Below are 17299 nucleotides of genomic sequence, written 5' to 3' on the forward strand. Positions count from 1 at the left end.
TTAGCAACTGTAACGATTTACCATGTCGCTAAACATGATGTCCACATATGTGGACTTGCGGACTTAGTTTTGTTAGTTTAGTTGAAAGGGCGTCATATATGCTAACAACATAATGTGAGAATTAAATTGTATTTTGTAATGTTTTAGGTAGAAAAAAATTGTTTACTACAGTACAAGCAGATCTAGCATGTTTTATAAATAAAAACATTAATTTGCATTTCCCCTGTGGGGATTAATAAAGTATCTATCTATCTATCTATCTATCTATCTATCTATCTATCTATCTATCTATCTATCTACATCCCTTAGTTTTGTTAGTTTTTACAAGCAGATCTAGCTTGAATTATACTGTAAAATATGAAACAATAAACAATTTATTGTTTCATATTTTACAGTATAATTCATTATTCATTGCTTAAAAGAACTCTGCTTGCTGGTTCAAATGAGCCAATGTTTTATAAATAAATCTACATCTCTCTTAGTTTTGTTAGTTTTTTACAAGCAGATCTAGCATGTTTTATAAATAAATCTACATCTCTCTTAGTTTTGTTACTTTTTAACAAGCAGATCTAGCATGTTTTATAAATAAATGTACATCCCTTAGTTTTGTTAGTTTTTTACAAGCAGATCTAGCATGTTTTATAAATAAATCTACATCTCTCTTAGTTTTGTTAGTTTTTTACAAGCAGATCTAGCATGTTTTATAAATAAATCTACATCTCTCTTAGTTTTGTTAGTTTTTTACAAGCAGATCTAGCATGTTTTATAAATAAATCTACATCTCTCTTAGTTTTGTTACTTTTTAACAAGCAGATCTAGCATGTTTTATAAATAAATCTACATCTCTCTTAGTTTTGTTAGTTTTTTACAAGCAGATCTAGCATGTTTTATAAATAAATGTACATCCCTTAGTTTTGTTAGTTTTTTACAAGCAGATCTAGCATGTTTTATAAATAAATCTACATCTCTCTTAGTTTTGTTAGTTTTTTACAAGCAGATCTAGCATGTTTTATAAATAAATCTACATCTCTCTTAGTTTTGTTAGTTTTTTACAAGCAGATCTAGCATGTTTTATAAATAAATCTACATCTCTCTTAGTTTTGTTAGTTTTTTACAAGCAGATCTAGCATGTTTTATAAATAAATCTACATCTCTCTTAGTTTTGTTAGTTTTTTACAAGCAGATCTAGCATGTTTTATAAATAAATCTACATCCCTTAGTTTTGTTAGTTTAGTTGAAAGGGCGTCATATATGCTAACAACATAACGTGAGAATTAAATTGTATTTTGTAATGTTTTAGGTAGAACATTTTTTACTTCAGTACAAGCAGATCTAGCATGTTTTATAAATAAATCTAATTTTTTTTTTTTACATTTTTAAAATTTTCTCATGATTTTATTTTCCAGAGCGGTATTCTCTGTCACAAGCACTGGAGTTACTGGAGTTAATGGGTGATGACAACTCAGAGGTGGAAGATTTGTCAGACATCGACGATCTTGTGGGCACAATTGTTGTTTCTACATTTTGTTTTGCACTCAGGCAAAAAATGCTGCTGTGTTCAGGCATAAAATAAATGTTTTGCACATCATTACTAATTGTGATTTCATTGTGTTTTATCGAAATATAAAACTAAAGTCCTCATATGTGGACATCATTTTTCTAAGAAACTACATCATGTAAAAAGATAATTCTTTGTTTTTACACTAATCAGGTGCCAATTAGCCCACATAGCAAAGAGAAATAAAAAATGCATGCCATGCAAGAGTTCAGGTCTTAGGAGGTTATACCAATAGATTATTTTATCTTTTTACATGTTACCTCAACACAATTAAACACATTTGGGATCAATTCGAGTGGAAACTGATGTTGGACGAGAAGGCCCGGCTCCCCACAAATGCGCTTCTTATAGAATGGTTTTTTATTCCCATAAACATACTCCTAAACTTTGTGGAAAGCCTTCCCAAAAGAGATAAAGCTGTTATTGCTGTGAAAAGTGGTCCGACATCATATTAAAACCTATGGATTAACCATCTTCTTATGTTCATTTGTCAGGAATAGCAATGGTGTTCCCGGGTGCATGTTTAATTATCCAAAAAACTCCATTACTAATTATCATATCAGTATTTACTGCAGTGGTGTTTCTTACCTCTAGCAGGTAATGCTTCAATTAGGATAATTCACTCGTTTTCATAAAAAAGGAAATGCATAATCAAACTTTTTTTTATGTTTAACTACTTTACTACTAAATTTTGTAGTAATTGTGATGGTTGCAAATTTCATATTATATGTTGATTACACTAATTAAAGGGAAGCAGAAGAATAGATTTAGCTATTTCTCCTGGATCTTCAAACTTTAAAACAGGTCAATTTAACCTGAATCAGTTGTTACTCAATTTTCGTATGTTTGTGAAGGTAGACGAGTGTTTTGCTGATCTATAGTATTATATAATATTGGAATTATGTAATTACTTTTAATTATGTTCACTTGAAATTTCAGTTCTGTTTTCTGGTTCAGTTTTACATTTAAAGTTTTATTTGTGCAAATTCTAATGCTCTATTTTAATCAAAAAATTAAATCAAGTATTACTGTATGTAATATAAAATCCTCATTGGTTAATTAGACACTTTTCAGTTTGTTATGGGTTGCAAATATAATTGCAGATAATTGCTTTTGTAATTGGCGGCAGTAACAGTGTAGTAACAGTGGTAGGCCGGCAGTTTGTTTACGGTTATCCAGTCAAATGTTGTTAATTGACCCAAAAAAGACCTAAAGACCTAAACAAATCTTATTGAATAAGCTGTGTAAACATTTTTCTGTAGATTCAATATTATTATGTACCTGTCTGAGTGTGTGTGTTAGTGTGTTTGTGCCACATTTGGTACATTTTATTAAATACAAAAAAGCGCGTGAAACTGAGGAGCCAGCATTTTCGGATTTAGTCAGCATCAAATAAAGGCCATTATGTTGTGTAATGGAAGCAGCAGAACAGGCTGTTTTTGCCTGAAGTTTTTTTTTTTTTTTTTAAGGTGTGCATCCACTGAGGCAATGAATTATTCAAACTTTGCAGGAGCAATAGTTATTCTTATGCAGGAATATTTGGCACAAGTCATTTGAATGAAGTCAGCTGGTTTGCCTTAAATGTGTTTAGTTCGCCTTTTATATTAAAAAAAGCAAATAAATGTAGTAACATAATATATGAATAATAATAGAGAATAATAATATCTGAATTATGCCACCCATGGTAATATATGTTTGTGAAAACTGTATACTTGTAGTTGTTTTTTTATAGTCCCTCTGTTTGTTATTTAGAGCTTTTATTTGCAGAAAATGAGAAATGGCTGAAATAACAAAAAAGATGCAGAGCTTTCAGACCTCAAACAATGCAAAGAAAAAACAAGTTCATATTCATAAAGCTTTAAGAATTCAGAAATCAATATTTGGTGGAATAACCCTGGTTTTTAATCACAGTTTTCATGCATCTTGGCATGTTCTCCTCCAGCAGTCTTACACACTGCTTTTGGATAACTTTGGATAAATTTCAAGGAGTTCAGTTTGGTTTGATGGTTTGTGATCATCCCTCTTCCTCTTGATTATATTCCAGAGGTTTTCAATTTGGTAAAATCAAAGAAACTTTTTTTTACTTATTTTTTAAGTGGTCTCTTATTTGTATCTATGCAGTGTAAAGCTGCTTTAACACTGAACACTAAAGCCCTTTCACACAGTGTTTGCTCTTTTAAAAGTGGGTGTTTTGTTTGTACAGCTCTATTCCAACTATTTGAACAAAGTAATGCTTTGTTTTTAAATGTTTTACTGTATTATTTTAGGCTATACGACACACCTACAATCCTTTCATTTTCACAAAAATCGACAGTGCGCCTTATAATCTGGTGTGCCTTGTGTATTAATCTTACCAGTCAGGTATTAGAGAAAAAAAAGTTTTCAGTAAAGTTTCTCCAGCACTAAGGCTGGGTGCAGCAGCATTAATAGGCGAGTAAATTGTACTGTGGTCTGCGTGTTTGGCTTGCTAAAATAAGCTACATAGGATGAACCGCTAGCTGATAGCACCCTGGGTTACCAGAACACTCAGTGTTCCTTAGTCTAGCGTTATCGGGTGGCATTTGCGTGCCGCTAGCGCTGCGGTTAGCGGCTAATGCTAATGCTGCTGCACCCAGCCTTAGTGCTGGAGAAACTTGACTGAAAACTCACGCTTAGACAAAATATTGGAAGTCTAAGCTTACTGTAAATAAACAGATGCGCTTTACTCATCCAAATAAACAGTTTTCAGGAGAAAAATCTGTGTAGATTGACATCCAGCGCTCATTTGACTTTAAAAGAATTACAATTTTTGGCTTTTCCAAGCTTCCAAATTAGAAGGGAAACTTGGAGACACCCTTGCTCACTTCGATGTGGACATTCTTACTAGTGTCGCTTAATGCGCCTCATTAATAGTGAATGCCTTATAGTGTAAAAAATCAGTATGTTCCATATAACTAGTTCTGACACCATTTATACAACCAATAAAAATGTAAGTACTTTGGGATACTTTTAACCCTAAAATATAAAATGTACCCTCTTTATCACTAAAAATACATGAATAAAACATGAACACATGATTTTTATAGAACTTATAGAAATGAAAAGAAATCAGCATCTATCAAAAAAGAACTCAAGAAGACTCTCAAACATAGAGACACACTCCACTAACACATTATTTACACCAGTAACACTCCTATATATCTAACACCTCTATCTGAATGTTCCCATCCATACACACACACACACACACACACACACACAGAGATTGGACAGATATGTATCTATATTTATCTATTCCTCTCTTTTGCTACATATTTTCTTTCTTTTCTTTCTATTTCAACACACAAAACAAATGCTTATTTATTTCTCTATTGTTTTTCATAGCTGTTCTGCTTTTTTTGTTGTTGCTCCTTAATTATTTGTTTTTGCCGTCTCCCCCTTTCTTTTTTGTTTTCCCTTTCTTTTTGTTTTATTTTGTTTATTGCATATTATTTTGCTTATATTATTATCTCTCATTATGAACACTTATAAACCTTAGTTAGAACTCAGAAGAGGGGGAGAGTGGTGGAAAAAAAATTATAATGGGCTGGTCAGTCAATGCAAATTATTTAATTTAGAATTTTATATCAACATTCAGAACCAAGTCCCGACTTTTATCAGCTATAAAAAATTGTCTTATTAAATTTATTTTGTGATAAAATATTGTTCACTAGACTTATGTCTGAAGTTAATCAAAATGTTGTTTCCTCTTGATCCAGGTACTCTTCTGGTAGAGAACATGCAGATCAACGGACGAGCAGAAGATCCGGACAGAACTATCTCTTTATCCCTGAGAGACAACTATAACTACTGGGTCATCCTGGACCCGGTCAAACAGCGCCTTTACCTGAACAGCACCGGACGAGTTTTAGACCGAGATGTAAGTTACTGAAAATGTTCTTGTGCTTTAAATTTAGTTTAAGATTCAAAATATTTGTGCATCTAAAAAACATAGAATAACATTTAAAAATACTATATTTCAGTAATTCAGTTCAAAATGTGAAACTCATATATTATATAGATTTTAAACATTTATTAATTTTATTGTTGATGATTATGACTTACAGCCAATGAAAACCACACAAAATCAGTGTCTCAGAAAATTTAAATATTATGTAAGACCATTTGGTACTTTTGGCAGTGTAGGCAGTGTGCCAAGTCCTGCTGGAAAATGAAATCCGCATCTCCATAAAAGTTGTCAGTTGAGGGAAGCATGAAGTTGCTAAGTAGTTGCTAGGTGGTTGCTATGGTGTTACTAGAAGATGTCTATGGTTTTGCTAAATGAGTGTTATAGTGTTGACTATATACTGTTTGGTTGCTATGATATGGCAGGTGGTTGCTATTGCATTGCTAAGTGGTTGCTATGGTGTTACTAGATGGTGTCTACAGTTTTGCTAAATTAGTTCTATAGCGTTGCTGAGTGTTTACTGTGAGGTTGCTATGATATGCCAGATGGTTTCTATTGCATTGCTAAGTGGTTGCTAGGTGGTTGCTATGGTGTTACTAGATGGTGTCTATGGTTTTGCTAAATGAGTTCTATAGTGTTGCTGAGTGTTTACTGTGACTGTGAGGTTGCTATGATATGCCAGATGGTTTCTATTGCATTGCTAAGTGGTTGCTAGGTGGTTGCTATGGTGTTACTAGATGGTGTCTACAGTTTTGCTAAATTAGTTCTATAGTGTTGCTGAGTGTTTACTGTGAGGTTGCTATGATATGCCAGATGGTTTCTATTGCATTGCTAAGTGGTTGCTAGGTGGTTGCTATGGTGTTACTAGATGGTGTCTATGGTTTTGCTAAATGAGTTCTATAGTGTTGCTGAGTGTTTACTGTGACTGTGAGGTTGCTATGATATGCCAGATGGTTTCTATTGCATTGCTAAGTGGTTGCTAGGTGGTTGCTATGGTGTTATTAGATGGTGTCTACAGTTTTGCTAAATTAGTTCTATAGTGTTGCTGAGTGTTTACTGTGAGGTTGCTATGATATGGCAGGTGTTTTCTATTGAATTGCTAAGAGGTTACTACGGTATTATTGGAGGGTGTCTAAGGTTTTGCTAGATGAATTCTATAGTGTTGCTGAGTGTTTGCTATAAGGTTTGCTATGATATGCCAGGTGGTTGCCATTGCATTGCTAAGTGGTTGCTATGGTGTTACTAGATGGTGTCTATGGTTTTGCTTAATGAGTTCTATAGTGTTGCTGAGTATTTACTGTGAGGTTGCTAGGATATGCCAGGTGGTTTCTATTGCATTGCTAAATGGTTGCTAGGTGGTTGCTATAGTGTTACTAGATGAGGTCTATTGTTCTACTAAGTGAGTTCTAAAGTGTTGCTGAGTGTTTGTTGTGAGGTTGCTATGATATGGTAGGTGGTTGCTATTGTGTTACTAGATGGTGTCTATGGTTTTGCTAAATGAGTTCTATAGTGTTGCTGAATGTTTATTGTGAGTTGCTAGGTGGTTTATATTGCATTGCTAAGTGGTTGCTGAGTGGTTGCTATGGTGTTACTAGATGGGGTCTATGGTTATGCTAGATGAGTTCTATAGTGTTGCTGAGTGTTTGCTGTGAGGTTGCTCTGATATGCCCAGTGGTTGCTGTTGCATTGCTAAGTGGTTGCTATGCTATTACTAAACTGACTATGGTTTTGCTATGAGTGTTATAGTGTTGCTGAGTGTTTGCTATGGGGTTGCTGTGATTTGCCAAATGGTTACTAGGTGGTTGCTGAGTGGTTGCTATTGTGTTACTAGATGGTGTCTATGGTTTTGCTAGATGAGTGTTAGTATTTAAGTGTTTATTGTCAGGTTGCTATGATATGGCGGGTGGTTGCTATTGCATTGCGAAGTGGTTGCTAGGCGGTTGCTATGGTGTTACTAGATGGTGTCTATTGTTTTTGCTGCTTGCGAAGCTACATGCCAGTCATCTCCACCTTTTATATGTTTCTCTTTTTCTTTCAGCCTCCCTCCTACATTCACTCCATTGTGGTGCAGGTCCAGTGCACTAATGAACTGGTTGGCACGGTGATTCTCCACGAGGTACGGATTGTTGTGAGGGATCGAAATGACAACACCCCTCGCTTCCAGCAGCCTCGATACTACGTGGCCGTTAATGAGGTGAGTTTCCTCCTGTAAATATCTATAAGAAAATGATTCTTTCAAAAGCTTTAGGACAAGTTCTTAAATCTTCATTGGTGACGGTTTTATTGTGCAATAAGTAAGGCTGTCAATGTTAATCATGCCACCAACTTTGACCCCAACCTTTGCTGTCCTGCCTACCAATACGCATTTTTTTTTTCTGGAGCAGTTTGCTTGTGGTGAGAACCTGACCTGGTGTCGATCTGACCCAGCTATCAAATATACTTCTTTTTAATTGAGCTAAACTGCTGATAATCTGATATATTTGCCATCTAATACACTGCTATAAATAAAAGCTGTCTTTGCTGCTCCATGCTGTTTACACACTGCTATTGCTCACAGTCATGTGACTCTGTTTACTATGTGGACATCTGTGCTGCTCGTCCCATTGAAAACACTATGTTTAAAATCACAGCAGCAAATTTTCAGTGTTCTGTGTTAAAGCAGCTTCACACAGCTCAGATATACACACTGAAACATATATATGGAACGCTATATTTACTTTCTTGCTCTTGCACCAGACAGCTCTGACCAATCAGAGGAGACCATTTGCTCGCATGTTTTTTTGGTGCACATTTGGTGTGTTTAGGTTTATGCCTGTGTGAAACCAAACCAACCAGAGGGAGAAATGCTTCAAATAAACAAACTCATCAACTGATCCAGACCATAGAAACTTTCACAACTACAGGTGTGAAAAAGCTCTTTTATGCTCAGCAAATTAAGTTCTAATTCAAAAATCCTTACAACCAAGCTGGGATGTTTATAATAAAATAAAAAAAAAATCCTGTATCCAATTTATTATGCATTCTTTATTCCAGCCCCCCACGTTGGCTTAATCTCCCCTCAAACATACAAGTATATTCCATTATTTTAATTGACACCAAATATACTATAATTACATTTCTTACGTTCATTCTTTTATTTACATTTAAATATACATTATAAAAACTACCTGCTCAAGAAGAACAAGTGCGATGATTTGCAGTTAATCACAGAATACTGTTGTGATTAATCAGATTATTTTTTATTTGATTGACTTTCCTAACAATGAGGCTACAAAAACTAAAAGTACTTGCAACAGAATGGCTCTACTAATAAGTAATTGACAGCAGTTAAAATGTTATAAGCCATTACAACATTTTAACTAATGTCTCAAATCATTATTATTTGCAACATACATAAGCACTAACTTTTAGTGATGTTTATACAACAGTTAGTTCCGACCTCACAATCTGATTGGTTGAGAGGTGTTCTAGCCTTGCTGAAATATGTGATAACATGCCGGCCTTCTCACACTAAACTTGTATCACTCCACCGACGCGTTGCCGAGTAACGGCGTATACACACAGGACACCCGCAGCAGCGTTAGCTTAGCACAGGCTAGCGCTCAGCCGTGGCACGCTCGCCCGCAGCGTTGGCTCGACTTTTGTGGAAAAAAGGGAAAGAAAATCGCTCGGTTACTGCCGTCTGACAGCCAGAACGCTAACCAGCCAGTCTAGGCTAAGCTAAGTTAATGCTGAGCTAAAACAAGCTACGCTAACCTAACCACAGTCCAGCCAGCTAGCTAAAACCAACACCACCCAGCAAAACAAGCAGAAATGCTCAAAAAATGCGCAGCGTTCACCTAAAGACGACTCCACAGAGCAGGAGAGGAGAGTATTAGCGTTATTTCACGATCCTAACGTTACCATCTTCACTTATTCCCAAGTTTGCTTTCAGGCTAACTTTTATGGCGTTAGTCTGTATAAACCATACACCGTTTGTACTTAAGTTTCAGTTCTGTTACAGTTGTTGTGGAGTTCTGTTACAGTTGTTGTGGAACTACTTTTACTACTGTGATGATCCACGACACTCGCCTTCGGCTCGTGCCTACGACCGAATCACAGCCGTGATGTTATTTGTGATAACACACTCCCTCTCGTGTTCTATTGCTTAATTAAAAAATTTACTAACTGTTGTAAATTATTAATTAGTTGAGACATTACTTGCCCATTTATGGTTACATGTTTATAACTGTCATAAGTTCTATTATCTGTGACCCTTATTGTAAAGTGTTACCAATTCATTTAAATTCACACCTCATTCACAATTAGTGGTCAAGGACTGTAAATGCAGTTATTTACAGGCTTTTACTGAAATTAGATGCAGTTGGGAGCACTGAGGCCAAAGCATGGAGCTTTCTTATTGTTCTGATTTACTGACTCAGACAGTAAGAGATGTGTAATTAGTCATTAACGTGTCAATCAACTAGTGTGACTTATGTGCTTTATATACTAGGGATCCTACATCATCAGTAGCAGACGTGTGTCTGCATGTTTTTGTTTCTCAGTCTCTTTTATTTTTCCATCATATGTACAGTACCAGTCAAAAATTTGACCACACCTCAAATATAATAGTTTTTTATTATTTTATTAACAAAAAAACATGTTAAACAAACCAGAATATGTTTTATATTTAAGATTCTTTAAAGTAGCACCTCTTGGCTCTTGATTAGATGACAGTTTTGCACATCTTGTCTGGATTTTCTCAGTCAGCTTTATGAGGTAGAGTCACCTGGAATTCAGACTTTCAGTTAACAGCTGTGCTGAACTCATCAAGAGTTAATTACTTGAATTTCTTGTCTCTTAATAAAGTGTTTGAGAGCATCAGTTAAAGTAAAGTAGTGAAGAGGTAGAGTTACAGGTATACAGTGAATAGCTCTATTTGATTAATGTTCTAATCCAGATTATGAGAAGCAAGAACTACTCAACTAAGTAAAGAAATGAAAGTCGGTTAATCTATAAAAAAATATCAAACTTTACAAGTATCCAAAAGTTCAGTCACAAAGGCCCTCATTAGGACCACTCCAGGAAAGGAAGAGCAAGAGTTACCTCTGTTGCATAGGATACGTTCAGCCTCAGAAATTACAAGTTACCAGCACCCCAGATAATGAGCCACCTAAATTCTTAAATTCATTTTTTGGTTTGTTTAAAGTTTAGTTTGTTTTAAGTTACTACATGATTCCTTATGTGTTCCTTCATAGTCTGGATGATTTTAGCATGAATTTACAATGCAGATCATTTTAAAACAATAAAAATTTGAATTTTTAAGTATTAGTGCTGTATATAAACTAAATAAAGATCAGTGGTGAAATTTGTGTGTCCAGGATTACGATGAGCGGATACACGATGTATATATATATATATATATATACAGTATAAATATTTATTTGACTACTTCTAAAGATGTAGAAGTTAAATAAGGATCAGTGTGGTAGGTTTGTGGAGTCGGGAAGCTAGCCCCGCTCCCGCTGGGTGGGTGGGGATGGTAACATGGGCACTTGGAGGCTTTTGCCTAATTGAAAGTGGCTCCCTGGGGAGCTGTCAGCACAGATTTCCCTCATTAGAAGGCAGCCTCCGAGAGTGGCAGACAACCTTCCCCACAAGCTGTTGCAGCGAGCTAAAGCCGCCAGCCGCTATTCCACGCTATCGATTTCAGCCTGGGGTCGGAAGCGTCGGACTGACAGGCAGATAAGGAGTCCAGTAGACCCTAGTCCATCAGTCAAATGACGGCCTCGGAGCGAGGGGGTTTAACTCCACGGGGAAAATTGGGAAATGGATTATAATGGTAGGGGAAGCGTTTGGTGGATGCACCCGTATAGGTGTCAGATGTGTCGGTGTGGATAGGGAGGTTTAGGAGAACAATAAGATGTTGGCTTTATGTCTTTACACGTGTTCACAAACATTTGACACTAGTGCTTTAGTCAGGCTTGATATTTTGGTGTGAATACAAAACCTGCTGACTTGCAGAAATTCCACCCCAGCCATACCGGGACTAGTGTTGTCACGATACCAAAGTTATGACTTTCGATACGATACCTGCCTAAATATCTCAATACCAATATGGAAACAATACTACAGCAAAAACCGAAAACGTCAGAAATTATTAATTGAATAATAGAAGATTAAACACGGAAAAAATTAAATAATTTGTTTTTTATTTATATTAAAAGAATCTAAACAGAGAAGATTAACAATTTCATTTATAGTTAATCTTGTATGTGACCTTTTATATATTTTTTTAATTTTTTTTATTTATTTATTTATTTTTTTATTTATTTTGGATGAAGTCACTAATGTAAGAGCTGTGAGCTGTCTGAGAGTAAAGAGAGCCCCTCCTAACAAAAAAAACAACTCTTTGAAAATTTTTATTTAAAAAAAGCCAGCTACGTCATCAGCCCTGCCCCCACGTGTGCTCCTGTTTGGAATCAAAGTTCAAGAAAATAAAAATAAAACATACAAAGTTATTGTTCCTTATTTTGATTCACTCGATTGCTATAAAGCTATAGGAAACCAGAAAATAAGGCATTTAAAAGCTGGGAGACATTTAAACTTTAAAATCTGATGATATTTCATAAATTATGTGATAAAAAATGTGATCTGCATTGTGTTCGCATGCTTTAAAGAACTTGCTTTAACCCTATGAGTTAAGTGTGGAAAACAACTCAATAAGAAAATCGGTGCACAAATCGAGTGCAAATCCGAATCAAGGATCCAAAACATTGTCTACACCAGCTCAGAGTTTGATATCAGTGCATGAGCTTGTAAATACTGTGGTGGGGGAACCCAGAGATGACACAGAACTCTCCTCAGACACTGGATTATACTTCAGATCGCAGGTTTGTGGCGGAAAACTAAGAAATAAAGCTGTAAACTAGTCACAGAAAGTTACTATTGAGTGTTTTCCACAATGGATTAATCTGTAGGATTTCTTTCTAGATCTTTCCTGTCATATATATAAATATATATAGATATATATATATGTTTTATACTGATGCGTCAATGCATTCTTGAGTTCTTAAGCTAAGAAATGACAATGGAGACTGCTGCAAAGATACAGTATTTCCGTATGTGATGTTAAGGAGTTGTGCATTGCTTGTTTGTATTGAGCTTGATTGGATTAGCTTAGCATAGCTGCAGAGCTACAGTACTGTATGCTCAGCAGGGAACTCTAATAGGTACAAGCACTGTAACTGATAGGCCTTGTATTCTCTCCTCTCTGTACATGAAATGACAACCGGAGGAGACTAAACGATTCATCATTTAACAGAGACTGGCCAATGATGGTCCCCATCATAATGCATGCCTTTTTGTTCGTGCCCTGTTTTTGATACTGATGGATGAGATCCGTGCGCTGGACCAGAGAGGCAATCTTAGATCCCATTGGACTGTCTGTTTACTGTGTTTTTTTCTGTTTTCTAAATTAAATCAATGAAATCAATAATGCACATGCTCCTTTTTCTGCGTTCTGCACTTTTACATCATCATTTCATGCAGTAAACATGCTGTTTTATGTATGTTTATATAGAAACTTGGGAGAAATTGCATTTGGTGCCCGGGTTGTTTCCCTCCAGACGTGTTTTTTCTCCACGTTTCTGACAGATTCTTTTTTTTTTTTTTGTGTGTTGTCTTATTTAACTGCTTTTTTCGAAAGGTTTTCTCAGAGCTTTTTTAAAAAAATAAATAAATACCTTTCAAAGTTTTAGAGCAGCAGCACAGGAACTAATACCTGAGCTCCCAGATGCTGCTTTTCTTCTTCTTCTTCTTCTTCTTCCTTGGCAGGCCTGTAGCTGTTACCTTCTATTTTACTTCCCCTTTTTACTCCTGAGAGGCTCTCAGCAGCGGGTGCGGCTCCTATGACAGGCCAACGACGAGCCGGTGCTTTTCCTTTCTTTTTTTTTCTTTCTTTTCTTTCTTTTCTCTGCCTCACCCACCAGCTTTCTCTGTCAGAGTGAGGGATGGAGTTTAGAGCAGCGGTCAAGACGCTTTCGCCACGGGGAGCTGTGCTCCCGGCCAGCGCCTGGGAAGCAACGTGAGATGACGAAATGCAAGGAGCGCTCAAAAACCACACGAAGCTGTGATGTTAACCCGGCGGTTAACTGTCGGTTATGGGTGCTTTCCTGATGCTTCTTTCCTGTTTTTTTTTTCCTTTTCTTTTTCTGGCTTTTCTTATTGACAGTAACACATAAGAACTTATACACTTATACAGTGAGGAAAATAAGCATTTGGACACCCTGCAACTTTACAAGTTCTCCCAATTAGGAATCATGGAGGGATCTGAAATTTAATCTTAGGTTCATATGTCCACTAAAAATCCGGAAATCACAATGTATGATTTATTTATTTATTTATTTTTTCTAATTTTTCCCATTTTCTCCCCAATTTACACGGCCAATTACCCAACCCACTCATTAGGGCTCCCCCTATGACTAGTGATGCCCCAACACACCAGGAGGGTGAAGACTAACACATGCTTCCTCTGATACATGTGAAGTCAGCCACCGCTTCTTTTCGAGCTGCTGCTGATGCAGCATTGCCGAGTAGCTTCACAGCATGCTTCAGAGTGCCGGCAGCTTGATGGCAAAGCTGCATGAGCGGGGGTTCGAACCTGCAAACCTTTTTTAATAATTTTTTTGTGTGTTACTGCTGCAAATTATATATTTGAACACCTGTGAACATTAATGTTAATATTTGAAACAGTAGCCTTCGTTTGCAATTACAGAGGTCAAACGTTTCCTGTAGTTTTTCACCAGGATTGCACTGCAACACTGCAGCAGAGATTTTGGCCCATTCCTCCACACAGATCTTCTCCAGATCAGCCAGGTTTCTGGGCTGTCGCTAAGAAACACGGAGTTTGAGCTACCTCCAAAGATTCTCTATAGGGTTGATATGCTACTTACGGAGCCACTTCTCCTGGCTCTTCTGGTTCTCCTGGCTGTGTGATTTGGGTCATTGTCATGTTGGAAGACCCAGCCACAACCCATCTTCAATGCTCTAACTGAGGGAAACAGGTTGTTCCCCAAAATCTTGCATTACATGGCCCTGATCATCCTCTCATTAGTACAGTGCAGTCGTCCTGTCCCATGTGCAGAAAAACACCCCAAAAAGCATGATGCTTCCACCCCCATGCTTCACAGAAGGGGTGGTGCTCATCATTCTTTGTCCTCCATACACTGAACTTTCTCCCATGACTCCTCTGGTTCATCCAAATGGTCACGGGCAAGGTTAAAACGGGCCTGGACGTGTGGAACCAGAGGATCCTTCCATGCCATGCATGACTTTAAACCATGACGTCTTTTAAGTGTATTTTAACCCCAGGGTCCCCTTGGAAACAGTGGTGCCAGGTCTCCATAGGTCATTGACCAGCTCCTCCCATGTAGTTCTGGGCTGTTTTCTCACTTTTCGTAGGGTCATTGATTCACCACAAGGTAAAATCTTGCATGGAACCCCAGTCCGAGGGAGATTGACGGTCATGTTTAGCTTCCATTTTTTAATAATTGCTGTAAAAGTTTATCTTTTTTCACCAAGCTGCTTGGCAATTGCCCCTTAGCCCTTTCCAGCCTTGTGGAGGTCTACAATTTAGTCTCTGGTGTCTTTGGACAGCTCTTTGGTCTTAACCATTTTATTATTTGGAGTCTGAAGACACTGATTGTGTGGGGTAGACAGGTGTGTTTATGCGGGTAACAACCTCAAACAGGTGCTTCTAATTTAGAATAATAAGTGGAGTGGAGATCGATTTTTTTAGAGGCGGGCTAACAGGTTTTTGAGGGCCAGAATTTTTTCTCACTGTATGTGAAGCAACACTTAAAAAAAAGAAAAAAGTGATCAGATGAATGAAAGGGAAAGTTAGTTGTAAATTGGTATTCAACCACAGGTGTAGATTAGGAGCTGCATAGTGGAATAGAAATGTCCTCTTCAGTGTTTTAAGGAGGATCAATTGTCCTTTCCAACAGTTCCCTCCCAGCATTCCCTCAAGACATGGCTTTATAACAGTATGTAAGATGTAAGAACCAGGGGATCTTATCTTAGGGGTCGCGACCCCTAAGAGGGCCTTTACATAGTCCTTGGGGGGGCTTGTGAGGGTGATGCTAATGCTAATGATTCAAAATGTTCAGGTAATCAGATTTGGATATTGTCAAGAGTTGTCTTTTTACTGAATATAACTGACTCAATCACTGTTCTACTCGAGTCTTTGACGCCATGGGTCTGTGCGTATGGGTTTGCTCCAAAATGGAGATCTTTCTAGTTGGTGGATGGTCTGAAATATAATATTTAGAAACTTCCAACTCCAGAAATGTAATAAAATGAAGAAGAAAATGAGAAAATACAATGGAAAATTACTCTGGGCCCTATTTTAGCGATCTTTAAAATTGGCGAGCTGTCAACCTTGCACCATGTAGCTTGATTTAGAGCGTGTTAGTGTGTTTTGCTATTGTAACAGCAGGAAAAGTACACCTTGCTCATCCCGAAATGCACAAAAGGCAGGGTGGTACGTGTGTTGAGCGAGTGGTGTGCCCCTGCTTTGCCAAAGTTGACTGTTGTCTGGGTTATAATCAGTCAGTGGTGCACCTGTGTGTTCTGTGCCAAGTCTTACTCAAACACACTTCATTTCCTGACCATCAAGCCCATCGCTGTAGATATATATTTACAATGACGCAGGGGAAGGCTTGAGAATAGACTATTGGCGAGGTGTAAGATAACAATGAGCATCGTAACTTCTTTGCACAAGATTCGAAGAGTTTATTGTCATGTGCACAGTAAAAACAAGTTTCCTCGTACAATAAAACGCTTTCTTTGCTCCTCGCCAAGTATGACATAAAGATAAAAGTAGAAAATATAATGTGTTATGGATATTATTTACAGGTAAGTACATGATTATCTACAGCAGTGAGATATGAAAAAGTGCTAAACATTTAGTAGTGCAATTATAACAGTATGGAAAAAATATAAGTCAAAGGCACTCTGTTGGGGAAAAATGATTAAAAAGCCTTTAATGTGTCATGGCAAGTAAATTTAAAAACATTGAGGCCGACACATTGCGGCCATCTTGGTCTTTCTTTTTAGGACGTGAAATTATAACATTTTTTGCAGTAAGATAGGACCATTTGAGTTTTTAAACACTTCTAAGTAAGTCATGAAATCTTTTTGTGCCTCAATGCAGGATCAGTCGTCACATTTAAGTAATTAAAAAATGTCTAATCAACACTTTTTATTGTTCTGTAACCATAGGACTATATAGGATATTTCTTGTTGGTGGAGATGTTTAAAAACTCCAGCAGCACTGCTGCATCAGCTCCCATTGTACCAACACAACATACACATTAGTCTCTCACATAATAACAGCTGCTCTGTTGGGGTCTCTCTACTCTTTGGGGATATGAATATTGAAGAACAGGGTGAAAGGAAGATGATAATAATAAAGTATGCAGAGAAACAGATACAGGACTACAGTTTACTGTAATTATAGAACTACAAAATCAGCTTTCATGTGGTCAGCAGAGCTGAATAAATGGACAGTATGTGTAGAAACAATTCCATTTCAGTTATTTACATAAGGACATAGCTTTTAAGGACCAATAATGTTCTTCTCACGTGTTAAAATAAGATTATAAGATAATATTTACAAAAAACAAATCCTTTTTTAATTTTGTTTGTCATTTCAGTTAACTCCAGTCGGCACCACCATCTTCTCTGGCTTTACTGGGAACAACGGAGCCACTGACATTGATGACGGACCGAACGGACAAATCGAGTACACTATTCAATACAATCCCAACGACCCG

The 17299-nt window shown here is 36.9% G+C and overlaps 1 protein-coding gene across 2 annotated transcripts in view; it reads left to right on the forward strand.

Annotated features, from left to right (window-relative positions):
- Positions 1 to 17299, forward strand: part of pcdh15b (protocadherin-related 15b) — a 459821-nt gene that overhangs the window by 117229 nt on the left and 325293 nt on the right. For both annotated transcript variants that reach the window (XM_049464765.1, XM_049464764.1), the window contains 3 exons: positions 5296 to 5456; positions 7522 to 7677; positions 17180 to 17299. In XM_049464765.1, coding sequence (XP_049320722.1) covers positions 5296 to 5456; positions 7522 to 7677; positions 17180 to 17299 — 437 coding nt within the window. The remainder of the gene's footprint in view (positions 1 to 5295; positions 5457 to 7521; positions 7678 to 17179) is intronic.

The sequence above is a fragment of the Astyanax mexicanus genome, chromosome 15, assembly GCF_023375975.1.
Source record: "Astyanax mexicanus isolate ESR-SI-001 chromosome 15, AstMex3_surface, whole genome shotgun sequence".
NCBI classification, from domain to species: Eukaryota; Metazoa; Chordata; class Actinopteri; order Characiformes; family Acestrorhamphidae; genus Astyanax; species Astyanax mexicanus.